Raw genomic sequence first — 17,142 nt, 5'->3', positions numbered from 1 at the left:
GATCCTGCTCTGTTCTAGCAACAAGAAGCCGAAAGCACCAGCCTGAAGATGACGAGTGAGACCTCGTCGAAACGTCGCCTAGACACCCCAACTCTTACACGGGAAGACACCCGAAGACACCAAAACCTACATTCCTGTACCCGTGAAAATCTACGAAAGCATATATATATATATATATATATATATATATATATATATATATATATATATATATATATATATATATAAAATATCATATTTATTAGAGTTTCCAATATAACAGAAAAGAAAAGATAGAAAAGAAAAGAAATATATGTAAAACCTTACTTTCGTTACCTTCTTTCTAGGACTCCCTCCTCCCCCTCCCGACTATATTCCCCTTTCATTAATTTGGTTCCACAAACTCTTACTCCCAGTTTAAAACTTAATATGTTTAACCCATTAACCAATTTAAATTATACAATCTTACCATCACCCCTCATCTTTAACAGAAAAGAAAAAAGATTTTCCCCCAAGATCTGCCCCATTTTCCTTCCACGAATTCCTTTTTTTTTTAAACATGACAAATCAAAATACCATAATATAAAAAAGTTATATAAAGAAATAGAAGATAAAAAATATAAGAAAGTTCAAAAAGTTGGTTATATAGCCTTTGGATTCCAAAACTCCCCCCTCCCTTCCCCGGTTTGGATTCCCCATGTCCATCAGTCTATATGTTGTCAGCCTGGAGGTCTCAAGTCCATGGCCAAATTTTTCCCCCTTCCACCTTGCCGGTTTTCTTTTAATTTGTTTATTTTAATGATGTTTAACTTCCAAAAATCCAGTCTAATAGAGGCCTTTAAATTCCTTGGTCTTTGTTGCTCCTCCCATTGTTCTTTCCGTGTCGTAGTTAGTCCTTTGTTCTTTTTGTTCCTTACTTTCTCAGGTTTCTTGTCTTGTTCAGCTGCTAAAACGTTCTTATTCCGAGATCTGGTATCTCTACAGAGGTTTGTTGTTCAGGAACAAAAACTTACGTCCAGTCCCTTCCTTTCTTCAATAGAAAATTCTATTGTCTCCTTTTAATGTAAACACCTCTGTAGACAAAATACTATTTCAGTTTTGCAGCTTTCCCAGAAGATAAGTCCTGTGCCAGTCCCAGAGTAATTTTCCACGTACGACCACTTGTAATGTCCCAAAACCCCTCTAGGGGGACTGCAGTAACTTTGTATCCTCTAATCCAAAAGTCAACTTGTTGTTCCTTATTTTCCGACAGTTTATATCCATATTATATCAAATTGTAACAGAATTAGCCAGCAAAATCCTTGTAACAAAGTCCTCTTTATATTCTCCAACTTTGACAGCTACTTTGACAGCTGTCAAAGTCTCCGTCTCTCTTCGCCAGGCTCTACGAATCGCCCCGGTTCCCAGGGGGGGGTTGCATTTTCCCTCTCACCCTCCACTCTTCTCCTCCAGCACAATTCTTGTAATTTCCCTTCGTGGAATTAATGATTTTTATCAGCAATAAACTTCTCTTTCGATCTTGGTTACCCAGTCCTTGTTTTAGAATGTTTACAATCAGGGGGGGGGGGGGACTGACTTCCTTTTTAGATCACCCCCGCTCGTGCCGAATCCGAAAAAAAATTCTTTTTTTCTCCTTTTGTACCCGGTTTCCCAATTACTCACGGGTTGTTGTTGATAGTCCGAATTTCCAATGGAAGAAGCCAGCGCTCTCCGTTGAATGGCATGTGGCTGCGCTCGGCAGGGGAAGCGATAGACTCAAAGCACCACGCCACTCCCCGGCACCCGATCCGAAGCCTTTAAAAAGGCTCCTTCACGAGTCGGGAGGGCGCTAGCGGTGCCAGCCGAGTCCCCATGTCCACGGGCTCCGTGCCCGTGGTTTTTGAGGGTCCCCGCGTCGCCGGCGTGGTAGGACCCAGCCCCTGCCGAGCAGACTCCCTCCATTCGGCGATGGCGCCAACTTCCCGGAAGTTTTGTATCACTTTTACCAGAAGTAATTCTCGTTTCCCCTGTACCACTTTACTCTAGAAGCTTGTAGCTACCCATTGCAGATGCTTCCTTCCTTCTGGAGAATGACCTCCTAGATAGGACTACTTCAGGGTATACTGCAGCTTACCTCTTAGTGGAACAGCCAAGGGGTAAAATGCAATATATGCTCAATGCTCTACTCAACCTTGAAACCTGTGTTGCAGTGCACCGTGGGGTGAATCCACTTGAGACTACCGTGAGTTGGTGGAAACAACGGCATTGTTCTCCCAGGTCCCAACTCCACCCACGGAGGCAGCACATTTGTTCCCCCAGCCTGGCTTGGCTATAAATGCTTATGGGTCAGGTCTCGGTCTTTTCTTTAAGCAACTGACAGATTCTTTCCCCCATTCCCATCTACAATGCTTTTCAAATACATTCCAAGCCTCAGCACATCTCATCTTCTTTGCCTGTTCACCAGTCTCTGTGCCTGCCTGTCCTTCAGCTCTCCCTTCCAGGCTTTCCCATCTTCTCCACCTGAGAAGTTCCATCTCATCCTGCTGAGATTTATGCAAGCAGCACCCTGGTTTCCTTGGTACCCATGGCTTGGTGCTGATGTATAATCTCTAGGGGCAAAGAGAGTTTGAAGCAACAAAGCCAGAGGACTTGCTATAAGCAGAAGAGTAATGTGCTGTGTTTGCAGTTAAGCTGCAGTTGGTGATGGAGGAGGAATATGATTCAGGTTGCATTTAAATAAAAACTTACTTAATTTGCACTTTCCAAAACAGTACAAAGACTGAAACACAGCCATCTTTCAAATTTCATATATGTCTGAAATTTGCAGGGCACTTCTCCATCCAGGTAATGTACAGAAATGCATTTACTAGGATACAGTGTACATAAAAATACTTATGTCAGTCAAAATAACATTCAAAAATGCATTATGCTAGTGAAAACTGCTTGGTAAAAATGTGCACATTAGGGGAAACATTTGTAAAATATGTGTGTCAGGAGAAATTTGCAATACAATGCTGGTGAGTTTTCATGAGGACTTTTAAGAAAATTGCAAACTGATGTGCAAGGAATTTAAGATTGGAAAAATGAGAAACTGAAACTGAGAGAAGCTAAAATTGACAGATTCGTCCAGCCATAGCCAAGTCTTCCTGGGTCCAGAACCCAGGACCTTGATGCCTCTATACGTAGAGTACAGCCTCCATCCTTGTATATCCTCCCAGGTACTTCAATGCTCATTCCTCAGTCTCACTGGGGCTCCTCAAGCAAGTTCCGTAGCAACTGCATTGATGCTTCCGTGTTGCTTTTAATAATATGCTTCACCCGAGAGAGGCTTCCTTAGTAAGATTAGCTCTTTAAAAAATGCCATGACTTCTTATTCCACTAAAATCCAGCGATAAGCATCTGTGGCTGTCTCTTGCTCTTGATAATAATCATACTTAATGGCACTTAGTACTCCTGTAGCACTTTTCCCTAAGTGCTCAAGTGCTTCTCATAGATTATTCTCAGTAATGCCTGCAACAATTCCATTAGATAGATAGAGCAATATTTCCATCCTTATTAAAGGTATTGTGGCTAAAGCTAAGGTAGTGGCATGCCTAAGGCCATCTATGTTAAGTTCACGGCTCAGCTGGCATTTGAACCAGGCCCTTCCAGCTCATATATTCTGGTTTAACCATCTGAGGGGAGACTTTAACACTGGAGGTGAACCTTTGGACCTCTGGATGTTGAACTGCTGAACTGCAACTCCCATCAGCCCCTACAAGCATGGGCAATGGTAAGGGATGGCGGGAGTTGTAGTTCAGACTTATAGGTTCCCCACACTGTCTTTAACCAGCTTCCTGAAGATTAAGAGTACCATACATAAGCTGCAGCCTTCCAACACCTACAGCAGTCATTGTGCTCGATCCAGACTGAGTGGGTTGTAGTTAATTCCCCACTGAAATTAATGGGGCTTCATGCAGGCATGACTAGTGCTGCCTCCAGGTTTTGGAGGCCCTTGGGGAAGACACCCTCCAGGGGCACTCCTCTATTAGTGAACGTAGCTCTTCACTGCAGCAGACTAAGGTTGACCCCAGATACCTGGCTATGCTGACCCTTGATAGGCATGACTAACTTTTCAATGCAGCCCGGGTTCAGTTAACTTAGACTTCATACCCACCAACCTATGTGCAGCACAAAGGTGTAGTTTTTCTCAGTCCGGAGTCGTTCGTGCTAATCCTCAACATGCTGCTTTCAGTTTTGATTAATTCTACATCTTACCTTCCACAAAGTTACCTGATACACATTTGAAAACCCATCCCTTGATTAGGTTATCCACACCTTTTGCTTTCTACACATGCCTCAGGTGAATGAAAGTGGTGGTGATCTCATAGCTGTCAACTTTTCCCTTTACTTGCAAGGAATCCTATTCAGAATAAGGGAATTTCCCTTAAAAAAAAGGAAAAATAACAAACTAAATATCGATGTATGTAATTTTTATTTCTTAATTATATTTAGTGGTAGTATGGATGTATTGTTTTTTGTAACATAAAATCATTCAATAATTATTTTTTTAAAGGAAAATGTTGACAGCTACGGGTGATCTTGCCCACTCACCATGTCATTGGGCAGGTGTAGATACACACACACACCCACACCCCCAATCGCTGGGACCACCTGCATCAGTTTTCAAATGAATGCACTGGGGGCCCCAGTTCAGTACAGAACTGTGTGAGCAGGGGGCAGGGACCCATCATCTCAGCTCAGCCTTGGGAGATGCTTCAGGTGATAGCCTGATACAGTCTGAAACTAAATGTTAGTTTTGACCCCTTCCCCACCTCTCTCACTGGTCTTCATCTGTTTTAGATAACAGGCATGTGATCACCAGGTGTGAGATTTTTCTGAGGGTTCTTCTGTTATTCTTTTGTTTGAGTTGAATGTTTTCCCTGATCTCCAGTGCTTTTGAACTGAAATTCTACACTAATGACTCATTTGTTTATTTCATTTTCCTGTTGACTAAATTTTCCTGTTCCTGCTAATGTAAGTAACCTGCTGTAAATGTATATGTATATATTTATCCAACTTGATAAGTGAGGCAATAAAGAATGGTATTGCCCCTCCATTCTTTCCCTTTCCCCATTGTCCACATCCCCTTTTCCTCTGGGGTTAATATTTTACTTCATTGCAATGTGTTTTCTAACACCACATGTCTCCTGTCTGCTAAGCCTTGCTACACTTGCTATGTCCAGCTGGTTGCATTTGTTGTTAATACTTGCATGCATTTATTATGTGTTCCTTTTATTAATTCTCAGGGCTGCATGTCCCCCTGACCCCTCTGGTTTAGTAACAGAGTTAAGGATAGCTTAAAGCGCCCATTTATATATAAATTGTCGCAATTCCTTTGAAACAAGTCTTTGCTAAGCAGCACAGTAACCCGAAAAGTTACAATGAAGACAAAAGCACCTTCTAATATCATAGTTGAGGCTGAAAGGATTAAATCATTTGCTTGCTAGGGCAATGAACAGGCTACAAACTTGCTCATTCTTTTGAATAGTAATACTCATTTCTGAGGAGCTGTCTTCTCTGACTCAGCAGTGATTGACATTTTAGTGTTATTATTGGGTTGGACCCACTATGTGTGTGCAGCACTACTCCCACACTACTCTCCATGTTGTCCTGCTGACAGAAATGGCGGAGGGGATTTTCAGATATTCCCCTCCTTTCCCCTTGCAGCCCCCTGTGTCCCCTAAAAATCTCTGCTCAAGGGTCGGGGGACAATCTAGGAACAGCATGGGAGTTGGCACTGAGAGCAACGGGCAGAAGGGGTAATTGGTGAATATTGCCTCCTATGAAAGGGCAAGTCTGAATCCAACCTGTTACAATGAGTTATTTATTATGATGGTGCATATTCCAGACAAGTTATGCACTTTTAAGACCTATTAATTTTGATGGCAGAGAGGTGAGCACATGCTAACTGTTTCTGTGAAGATCAATGAGATGGAACTTGGGATAGATTGCAGCCTTGATTATAAATTTACCACGTGAAATTCAGTAGGTGCTATACATTAAGCTTACGTTATAACCGACAAATTATTAAGCAGTTGATTAAATTAATCAAGGAGATTTGTGGGTCAAGGTGAAGTGCAATGGGGAAACCTGCCAGTTTCCACACATACCCAATCTCTTTCTACACAACTGCAGCATAAAATGGCATTGTTGACGTACTACCTAATTTTGCTGATTTACGATTTTTAAGGCTCCAGGTGACATTACGCTTCAGCAACCTATAAAAGCCATTAAGGGGCAAGTAAGGGCAGAGGCAGGCACAGAAAAGGAAGCAGATTGTATAGCTAACCATTGGCATTGTGGTCAATAGTGAAGGGAACGCAACAGTATGGCCGAAACTCCGTTGTGATGGTCGATGAGATCATTTGTTCCAGTCCTCCAAAATATCGTTTCCCTGAAGCTGGCTTGCGAATAATGATTACAAACAAATTTGGGCCGAGAACCAGGCTACGGATGGCAAGCAGGATCATTATTAATGAGGTGAGTCTGCAAGGGCGGGAATAATTAAAGCGCTTACTCAATCATTTTTTTATTTTTCGCAACTCATTTCATCACTGTTTTGTATTGTTTGTGCAGCGGTCAATGTATATGGTGGTTTACGGAATAATTTATTTGGAAAGTACTTTGCCCAAAGGCATTCACAATCTACTAAAGTTTTACAGCGAGATGGGAATTGGAAAGAGGAGGGATAGGGGCGAAAAAGGGAACAAGGGAACAAATGCATGTAATTTGTTGTGGTTCCATATTTCATTGTCTTAAATACTCCTTCACACAAGATGCAGTCCTGAAAGACTTCTTCACACATGGATGTGGTAGCAGCCACCACCTTAGGTAGCTTTTTAAAAGGCATTAGATAAATCTGCAAGGGAAGGATCTATCAGTGAAAATTAGCTGCAAAAGTGTAGAGAACCTTTCTGCCCAGAGGCGCAGTATACTGGGGAGCAGCAATGGGAGACTGCTCTTGCCTTGACAGAAGCATTCAGCTGACCACAGTGTGGAAACAGGATGTTGGACTAGATCAGGGTTCCCCAAACTTGGATCTCCAGCTGTTTTTGGACTACAGTTCCCATCATACCTGACCACTGGTCCTGCTAGCAAGGGATGGTGGGAGTTGTAGTCCCAAAAAGCAGCTGGAAACTCGAGTTTGGGAAACCCTGCACTGGATTACCCCTTTGTCATATCCAGCAGGCCTATTTGTATTTTTGTGTGGTTAAGAATGAAGATGTGTGACAGCTTAAGCAAGCAACGACTTCATAGGTAATACTTAACTGGATTTGGGCTCTGGTTTCCAGTGATAATGTCTAGTCTCACGGTTTCGGACCATTGGCCACTTGCCAACAACATCTGGCAAGCCACTGGCTCCCTACCCCTGGTCTAGGCAAGATGAACCGGAGGGCATTTTAAAGTGCACTTCTAGTGATGGCAAAAATATGGTCCAGATGAAGATAGGCAGCTCATCTGATTTCTTGTTAACCTAGATGCCCTTTTTGTAGCATACAGGAGATCCCATCTCACTGTATTTATTTAAAAAATAGTAGTTCACTTTTCCTCCAAAGGCAGCATACATGATTCTCTCCCCCTCTCACTCATATTTTATCCTCACAACAACCCTGTGAGGGTAGGTTAGGCTGAGATAGTGGTTGCAAGGGAGTTTTGAACCTGAGTCTCCCCAGTTCTTGTCTGAGTCTTTACACCTTCACTGTAGGTGTATTAAATATTCTTCTCTCTCTATTTTATCAATGTGCTGCCCCTCCAGTTATTGAGATATCTTTCTTTTCTGCATTTCCAATGTTCTTTCAGAGCTCAAGGGAAGGAATAAATTTTATGGTTCTTGATATTATTTATGTTGATGCAAGAAGAAAACTTAAAATTATATAGAAATATATGTCAACAGGATTTTCAGTCGGAAAGAAAGAAAGCCACACATGTGCTGAAAATATGCCAGAGTAAAACTTTGGATCCAGCCATAGAGGGCCAGAAATGGCTAACTGATGAATTCTAAAACCAGAATTGCTCAAAGATGACATGGAGGGAGGGAATACGGTACTTTATGGCAAAATTATATTAACAAACAAAAACAAGCAAGATTGGGAAACACTCCAGAAATGGTGTACTCACTGGTTTTGGTTCACATGTCTTCTAGCGCCAGCGACTAATTCATGCTGCCAATGGCAAGCTGATCCAGAATGGGAAGCATGAGAATATCGAAAATGGGGCCATCCATGTTGATAACCAAGAAGAGGAGCATGAACATACCAACCTGTCTCCTTTTTCACCACCAGGTAAATCTCAATTGTAATACAGAATGAATGGGTGAGCAAGATCGCTTTGCCCCATGGAACCAGCCATGGCATTCAGCTTCCAAACTATCACCACCACCCTCCAGCCAGCCAGTTCCTCTCACTTCCAGCTCTAAGAACATGAAAAGCTGAACCAGACCATTGGCCCATCTAGCTCAGTATTGTCGACACTGACTAGCAGTGGCTCAGACCAGGGTTTCACGCAAGGGTCTTTACCAGCCCAACCTGTAGATGCTGGGTATTAAGCAAGGGTCCTTCTGCATCAAAAGCAAGTGCTTTGCCACCAAGACCCAGCTCTTCTCCTTTTCCTTTGATCACCAGGTATGTCGTTTCCCCATTCTGTATCCAGGGCAGCTGTCTACCAGCTCCACCTGGTACGCAGGCTGAGACCCTACCTACCTCTGACTGTCTGGCCAGAGTGGTGCATGCTCTAGTTATCTTCCACTTGGACTACTGCAATGTGCTCTATGTGGGGCTACCTTTGAAGGTGACCCGGAAACTACAGCTAATCCAGAATGCGGCAGCTAGACTGGTGACTGGGGGTGGCCACCGAGACCACACAACACCGGTCTTGAAAGACCTACATTGGCTCCCAGTACGTTTCCGAGCACAATTCAAAGTGTTGGTGTTGACCTTTAAAGCCCTAAACGGCCTCAGCCCAGTATACCTGAAGGAGCGTCTCCACCCCCATCGTTCTGCCTAGACACTGAGGTCCAGCGCCGAGGGCCTTCTGGCGTTTCCCTCATTGCGAGAAGCAAAGCTACAGGGAACCAGGCAGAGGGCCTTCTTGGTCAAAGAGATAAACAACTACCTGACATTCAGAAGACATCTTAAGGCAGCCCTGTTCAAGGAAGTTTTTAATGTATGACATCTTAGTGTATTTTTGGTCTTTGTGGAAGCCGCCCAGAGTGGCTGGGGAAACCCAGCCAGATGGGCAGGGTACAAATAATAAATTATTGTATTATTATTATTATTATTATTATTATTATTATTATTATTATTATTATTATTCTCCTACTCTGCTTTGTCTTACTGGTTGGCCCAGCAAAAAGGAGAATAGGTCATGATAAAGTGGGCCATAGATTTGGGATATAGTTTAGAATATGAGAGATGGGTGAAACTTTGGACTAAGGACATGAAATTTACAGCATGCGTTAGCCTCCGTGAAAATATGGAAAAAATGATGTATCATTGGCATATTACTCCTGTTAAGCTTGGAAAAATGTACAAGACTGGAGACAAAAGATGTTGGAAATGTAAAAAAAAAGAGGGCGACTTCCATCATATGTGGTGGTCATGTGAAGAAGTGAAGAGGTTCTGGGGTTCTATCTATGATGAATTGAAAAAGATACTGAAATACACATTTCCTAAAAAACCAGAAGCATTTCTTCTGGGAATGGTCGGTGAGGAGATTAGAAAAGAAGATCAAACCATGTTCCAGTATGCAACGACAGCAGCTAGACTACTGTTGGCACAGAACTGGAAATCATCTAAAATCCCAACTATTAGTGAATGGCAAAACAAGCTATTTGAGTACTCTGAGCTAGCAAAAATGACACAGAAGATCAGGCATCAGAGTAATAAAATCTTTATTAATGATTGGAATAAATTTATATCATACATGGAGAAAAACTTAGGTAACATTAAAATAACAGTAGGTGAATTATAGAATCTGCGAAGTAAAGATAAAGGTAGAAAGAAGGAACTGCAAGAAGGGTATCAATGGGATATAGCTTAAATCGTGGTGGAGGGAAGTCAGAATGATGTTATGATAATTAATACTTTTGGAGAAATGTATTTACGTCTTGATATTTTATTGTCTACATCTGTTCATTTTGCGATGTCTTTTTCCCCCCTTTCTTCTTGTGATTTTAAAAGAGTGAATATTGGAAATAAAAGTTATTATATAAAAAAAAGAGAGAATAGGTATATTCAAGTTGCCTACTTGGGTCGTCTACCATTTGGAGACTCCAGGGAGCGGTGATCATTAACGTGTGCTCACCCAGGGGCCAGGGATAGTATGCAAGGCAAACTTTTCATCTGTACACAAGTGAATCTTGTACACATGTTTGGAATTGTTTGGCTGCAATAAAAGTAGTCTCCAAGTTATGATCTCAGTGAGTGAATATTTGGTCTCCTTAAAGTGAACTAGTATTCCTTATCAGCTTTATATTTCCAGAAACAATATCTTAGATTTGTTGCCATTGCAAGTGGTCTTAGTATTTTGGGTTAGGAAATGTGCACAAAGGGAATATCTGAATCACAAACTGATTTAATAAACAACTCCTCTTCCCAGGCAGCCCAGGAAAGGGCAGTTATGTGAAGATGGCAAAGAGAATTCTCATCTTTCTCTGCAAACTAAAAAACACACACCACAGGATTCTTTATAGGAAGCCAAGGCAACTAAAGTGATATAGAATGCTTGTACATTTATGTGAAGATATGCCCCAGGGACTGATTGTGGCATATGGATGAGTCTTACGGGGTACATTCAGACTATTTCCTGCAAATCCATGCTTCCTTCCTCAAGAATTGCAGGCTTCAGGTTCCCCCTTCCCTTTAAATGCTGACGTTGCAATATTGCAACCATATGTCCCTTTCCTTGAAACCCCCTCAGATAAATTAGATGCAATTTGCTGTAGATTAAAAAAAGAGACTTTGAGAGGGGTCCATATGCTCCAAATGGTTCAGATCACGGAAGTAGCTACATTTTACATCTACTGTACTGGTTTCTGTAGACCAGAACCTACTTCATCAGACGCCACAGGGTTCTTTGTTTTTTCTGCTGCAACATACCTACCGGGAAATTATTTTAATGGAGCGCCCGCAGCAGATTGTGCCCATTGGGTCAAATATTTATGCCTTCCACTTCCTGACTTTGATCGGACCCAGTTCATCCAGCCCTAAGAATAAATGGCTGCTGTGAAGTGTTATGAAGACACAAAACAAGAACCTTAAGGTTAGAAGAAATTGCTAACAACAGCTTAAAACCAATCTGTGGTTTTTGGCTATTGGTTTAGCTATGCTCCAAATTGTGTTCTACTCCCTGTGTTTCATTGGAAAACTCGCATAGTCTTTGATCTATATTCAATATGTAGCTAGTGAATTACATTGCTAGTATCTTGTTAAGTCACTTTGAAACCTTTTCTTTTTTATATAAATTGACTGGCAAATGTAAATTATAGTCACAATCGTAATGGCTCTTCCCTCCTCTCCCCTTTTGGGATTTGTTTAGCTCCCTGAACATCGTCATCATCATTATTTTACCAGTCACTGGTAACCAAAAGATAGGAGAGTTCTCTTGTTCTCTTGTGCTCAAATCCTGCTTGCTGGTTTCCCACAGGCATCTGATCGGTCACTGTGGGAACAGTATTCAGGGCTAGATGAGCCATTGGTCTCATCCAGCAGGCTCTTATATATATATATATATATAGAAATGCAACCCACAATTAATAATAATAATAACAAAAGAGGGAGAAAGAAATGGACAAACAGAACTTCTTACATCCTGTAAGGCATAGTGGTTAGAATTAAGAATAGAACTGCTGGTTTAGCTGCTAGCTTAATTTTAATTTGTTTATTCAGCTTCTTCTTTTTAAAGAACATCCTTTACAATAGTTGATGTACAGCTGACCGCACTGACCAGCAGCTCTTATGCTTCAGACTACAAAGGAGCAATGGATCAGTTAAGAATTCAAGTGTTTACATAAGAGCCCTGAAGACCTGTGGCATAAAATCACGAGGTTTTTTTTTTAGTATCTGTTCTTCTGCTGTTGAATTTTGTTGATATTCTAGGACTTCTGCATGCACAATGAGAATTCCTTTCCCTCTCCTCTCCCCATGTGCCCCCCCAATCTGTTCTCTGTTTTCCACCAACCTTCTGGGAAAAAAAATTGGGGTAGAGTAGGGACACATGGAGAGAGAAAAGGTAGAGGAGCTCCTGTTGTACAGGCAGAAGTCCTTGTGTTAACAAGATGACTTTGCAGGATACAACCCTCTATGTCTACCCCCCCCCCCACCTTTGGTCTGTAGCATCTCAAGGCCAAACTAGACAGTCGAATTTCTGTAATGGTTTTTTTTAATGAATAGTCGGTGGAAGGCCAGGGAGAGAAGGAAGATCAGAACGTCGTCATAGAGGGAGGTTTTACCCTTTCTTCACATCAAGCTCATGATCCACAACAACTGTTCACAAAAGGAGGAAAGGGACGTCACACGCATGCGCGAAAGCGGCGAATCGCGACCCACGCATGTGGGTTGCGTTCGCTTCTGGATGCGAATGGGGCTCCAGAATAGATCCCGTTCGCATCCAGAGGTACCACTGTATTGATAAGTTTAAGCAATGTGGGGATTGCCTTTTAAATTGTCCTAAGTGAAGGTTCTAGGGTAAGCAGTTTTCCTTTCCTAATCTGTGCTACTCATTGTGATCCCAAGAGTAATTTGTACGGTGCCTTGAACATCACTGGTAATCAGTGACAGAACTATTCCTGCTAGGCAATGTGGTGGAATTGACAGAGCATTCTACTAGGACTGGAGAGACTTGGATTCAAATCTCTGTTTGGGGCCTAACTCAAGCATCATGTCGGTGAAAAAGAGCACAGGGCTATTACTGCTGGAATCTCCTTGTTACGAAACTGTTGAAGCTGCAGGAGCCTTGCTGTATCTGGCCACACTAGCAGCATGACTGTGTCTTAGTTTGCTTTCACACTAGCATTTTCCCTGGCATTGACAGCACTAGTAAATGGCATGGTGGAGCAGAGGCACTTTGCCTGATCTTGTGGCAAGTGAGTCATTGTTTCTTACCAGGAGGGTGAGGGTGGAGGCAGTGGGGAGGGCACCGCAGTGCGAACGCAGTGGCCAGGAGCGTTGCATTGACTCCGCTGGCACATTTGCACTGTGCTGCCACCTCATGCCTCCCCCTACAACGAAACTGCAGCAGTGCAGCTAACTGGAGGTTGTGTCTCTCCATCTCACCATGCTACAGATGGCCAATCTTTCTCCACTAACTTTTACGGTGCATTCAAGCATTGTCAGCCCAGTGCATTATAGTATTTTCTGCTAAGATGTTTTGTCAGTTCTGAGTTCAGATGAATTTAAAAAAACCAGAAAAACCCACAACTGCAGCACCAACTATCTAGTGCAACAGACAAACTGCTTCATGGGTATGATCTGTTTCGTGGCTTCTTGTGGATCGAAGCTGAGGGGTTTTCCATTGCACAGGGCTTCCACTGACAGAACCCATTAACTGAATCCTGTCCAATTGGTTAACTGTTTTCTGTACGTGCATACTAAAGGCCAAAGTAGACATGAGGAAAGAATGTGGTTGATAATGCTAATGTGGAGGGTGGAGCAGGGATCGGGGCTGTTTTTGTTGGCATCTCGTTTTATTCTGAACAGTTGCTGTAGTACCATATGGGCACCAATAAATTGCATTTTGGTATATTTTTTTAAAAACTTATCAACGTGCTCACGTTTTATGTTTAAGTACCGATATTCAAATTGCTCCTTTTCCCTTTCTCATTTTTCAGAAGGAAAAATGGACAAAGTCAAGTGGATTCTGACCTGGCCACTGATAATCCTCCTCTTTTTCACCATCCCAGACTGCAGCAAACGACGATGGGAGAATTTTTTCATGCTGACGTTTCTCTTATCCACCCTGTGGATTGCTGTGTTTTCCTACTTTATGGTGTGGCTGGTGAGTGCAAAGACACTTTTTAACATGAAGATTTATTTTGAAATACAGTTCAGAATACAGGTTCCAGTAAGGAATAACTCCACATACCAACACAGGCGGTAGGGAATAGATGATGTGATAGAGGCACCATTGGCCATGATATGTACTCATCCCATTATCATCTCTGCTCACACAAACAGGGACATTTCTTTGTTGGGTTCAGTAACCTGCAAAACAAATTTGGCCAGCGACAGCTATGGGGCAAAAGTGTGTGTGTAATTGTAGGCATCTGTATATTTACTATATAGTTTTGTAGCCTTAATTATATTTTATGGTCATTTGTTTTTTTAAAAAACATAGGCAACTGAACTTCCATCTTACCACCACCATTTAATTATTTTAAAACAAGTTTATGCATTACATTTTTATTTTGCATTTCCTCTTAGGAATGCACGTACATTGTTCTCACTTGCTAATTTTACCTTCACAGCACGTTGGACTTCCGGCACGTTGGACTGAGCTATAGTGGCTAGTCCGAGATCATCCAGGCAGCTTCAGGGTTGAAATGGGGATTTGAGCCTCAGTTTTCCTAGTTCTAGTCTTCTATAGTAGCTCAGGCCCAGGGGCCATATGAGGTCCTCTCAAGTCTCTACCCTGCTCCTGGGACTCTCATCAGGCCAAGCCCCCTCTCCCCAGACCACAACACCTTACTCATCCTGCTCTGTGCCCTCCTCAAAAGGCCTTTTGCCCAGCAGAATGTGTCCTCGAACCATAGCAATGCTTCTTGCTTGTTTGGATGGAGACAGGTGTCTGCGTGTGTCTGTGAGTAAGCCTATGATTGGCTGGAAATTCCCCTAATGGTCAAGGGTAAGAGACACACCCATTGTTCTGCCCACCTTTCACTTGTCCGCCTGCTGCAACCACCACACCACGTTGGGGGTCCCATCTGCACTATACAGCTAAAGCACTGTTATGCTTCTTTAACAGTCATGGCTTTCCCCCAAAGCATCCTGAGAGCTGTAGTTTGGGTGTTGAGAGATGTTAGGAGACCCCTATTCCTCTCACAGAGCTACAATTCTTAGAGTTCCCTGGGGAAGACGGATTGTTTGTTGAACCCCGTCTGGGAACTGTGGCTCTGTGAACAGGTTTCTCCTAACAACTCTCAGCACCCTTAACAAACTACACAGTTCCCAATATGCTTTGGGGGAAGCCATGACTGTTCACAGTGGTATAATACTACTTTAAATGTATGGTGGCCTGGCTTTCTATGGTTTTCCTTCTATGGTCTTCCTGCGTGTTAGATCAGCAGCGAAGAGTCATGCCCGTTGGAAGAGCAATATATAGGTATTTAGGATAGAACCCAAGGGCTGCTTAGTTGAACCATCCCAGGCAGCTTATGTACGGACTGCCACTTCGCACGCTTTTTAACGTCTCACACAGGCACTGGGAATGTTTCCTGCACAATTTCTATTAAATGAATGGGAGGTACACAAAGGAACACACCACACAGCTCTCCTCTTGTGGATGATCCCTGTTATCGGCAAGCACCTTTTTGTTGTTGTTGTTCTAGGTGGTTAGGCAGATTATTGCTGCAATTTAGTTCCATTTCTGAAATTCTCATGTTTGTGTGTTTGATTCACTTAAACTCCCACACACTCAAGGAGTTAAAGTATCCTGTGAGTCACAATTCTTTTCGTGAACGCCCAAAAAGAGGCTTCTCTATTGTTTTCAACTCCTGTGTTTTCCTTTGTCGCGTAGGTTACGGTGATTGGTTACACTCTGGGGATCCCTGATGTTATCATGGGCATTACCTTCCTAGCTGCAGGAACCAGTGTGCCAGACTGTATGGCCAGTTTAATAGTAGCAAGACAAGGTATGGTCTGCATCGGTTTCAGGGAAATGGGGCGCGTGTTCTTGACACATTCAAGCAATTCTCTTGCGTGTGATATACACAAATGGGTTTGACCCTGTTTGAAAAGCAATGTGCGGCTAAAATAGGGTTGCAATGGTTAATCACTTAGATTAATCAAATAAATGCTTTTCATTAACTAAATAGGTGCTCTTGATTAATTGGGTAGCAGGTATATGCATACACGTGAGGAAAAGGACAGAATACCTCGTTTAAGATGTTGCTGGACATCTGCAGTTTTGTAGAAGTTAAAAATTACTGGTTCTGATATGCATATGCAATTTTTAAACCAGTTTTTATAAGGTACTCCCCCTTTCATATAAGATCTCTGCTGCTATGCATGTATTAGATCATCTAGAAAGAAAGTGGGGTTTCATGTCATACTAAAACAAATGTTCGGTCAGTGCAACATTTCTGCTTGCCTGCCAGAATATCCTCCTCTTTCCTCCCCTTGTGTGCTGTTCTTGGGGGGGGGTTCCCCAGAAGATAATTCTCCAGATGTTGTTGAGCTGCATCTCCCATCATCCCTATTAGCCAATGATGCATGGGGCTGCTGGGAGCTGGAGTTCAACAACATCTGGAGGGCCACAGGTTTCCCATTTCTGATTGGGTTTTGTACTGGTCAAGGGAAGCAATCAGTGGAGAGCCCTAGAATCCATGCTGAAGTTTTTACTCCAACCTCAGAGTTAATGTGGCATATCTTAAATCAACTTTTTGACCTTTAACTGGGTCTCTTCTGGCAATTATGAAACAAATTTGAATCATCAGTCAAGAAAATAATTACAGCTGAAATAAAAAGTACTAGCTATTAGGATTAAGTGAATGTCACTGTATTATGCTACATGACTAAGGTGCCAAGGGTGTCACATAATCCTCCAAGATATAGTCTTTGCATACCTTAGGACTACAAATATACTATGGTTTTGAACCAGTTCAGATGGCATGGGACTTATTCCCACACTATGAGCCATGAAGACTATTGTTTTCTAAACCTGGTGAGAATTCTCAGAGAGATCCATGGCCAGCACACAAACCTATAGTCCCCAAGGCCACGACAGCTAAGCCCATCTAACCCTTGGTTGATAACGAGAGTTACTGTATCAGTCATTTGGGGGGGGGAGGGCGTGTCAAATGTACCAGGAGAAAACCATAAAAATAAAACACGCAAGAATGGTGATAAGCTTATTGTCTAAACATGACTTGTCCTCTCTACTTCTTGCTTGGTTGTAAAAACAGCCGTTGCATGAATCAATCTGCTTGTT

The 17,142-nt window shown here is 42.4% G+C and overlaps 1 protein-coding gene across 2 annotated transcripts in view; it reads left to right on the top strand.

Moving 5' to 3' along the window:
• SLC24A4 (solute carrier family 24 member 4) overlaps positions 1 to 17,142 on the top strand; it is a 121,508-nt gene that overhangs the window by 100,758 nt on the left and 3,608 nt on the right. For both annotated transcript variants that reach the window (XM_081173315.1, XM_081173316.1), the window contains exons 11-14: positions 6,311 to 6,480; positions 8,144 to 8,282; positions 13,826 to 13,992; positions 15,730 to 15,844. In XM_081173315.1, coding sequence (XP_081029441.1) covers positions 6,311 to 6,480; positions 8,144 to 8,282; positions 13,826 to 13,992; positions 15,730 to 15,844 — 591 coding nt within the window. The remainder of the gene's footprint in view (positions 1 to 6,310; positions 6,481 to 8,143; positions 8,283 to 13,825; positions 13,993 to 15,729; positions 15,845 to 17,142) is intronic.

This window comes from Podarcis bocagei (assembly GCF_964188305.1).
Source record: "Podarcis bocagei genome assembly, chromosome: 1".
In the NCBI taxonomy this organism is placed as follows: domain Eukaryota; kingdom Metazoa; phylum Chordata; class Lepidosauria; order Squamata; family Lacertidae; genus Podarcis; species Podarcis bocagei.
Note: the sequence above shows the minus strand (reverse complement) of the source record. Positions and strands in the feature narration are given on the sequence as shown.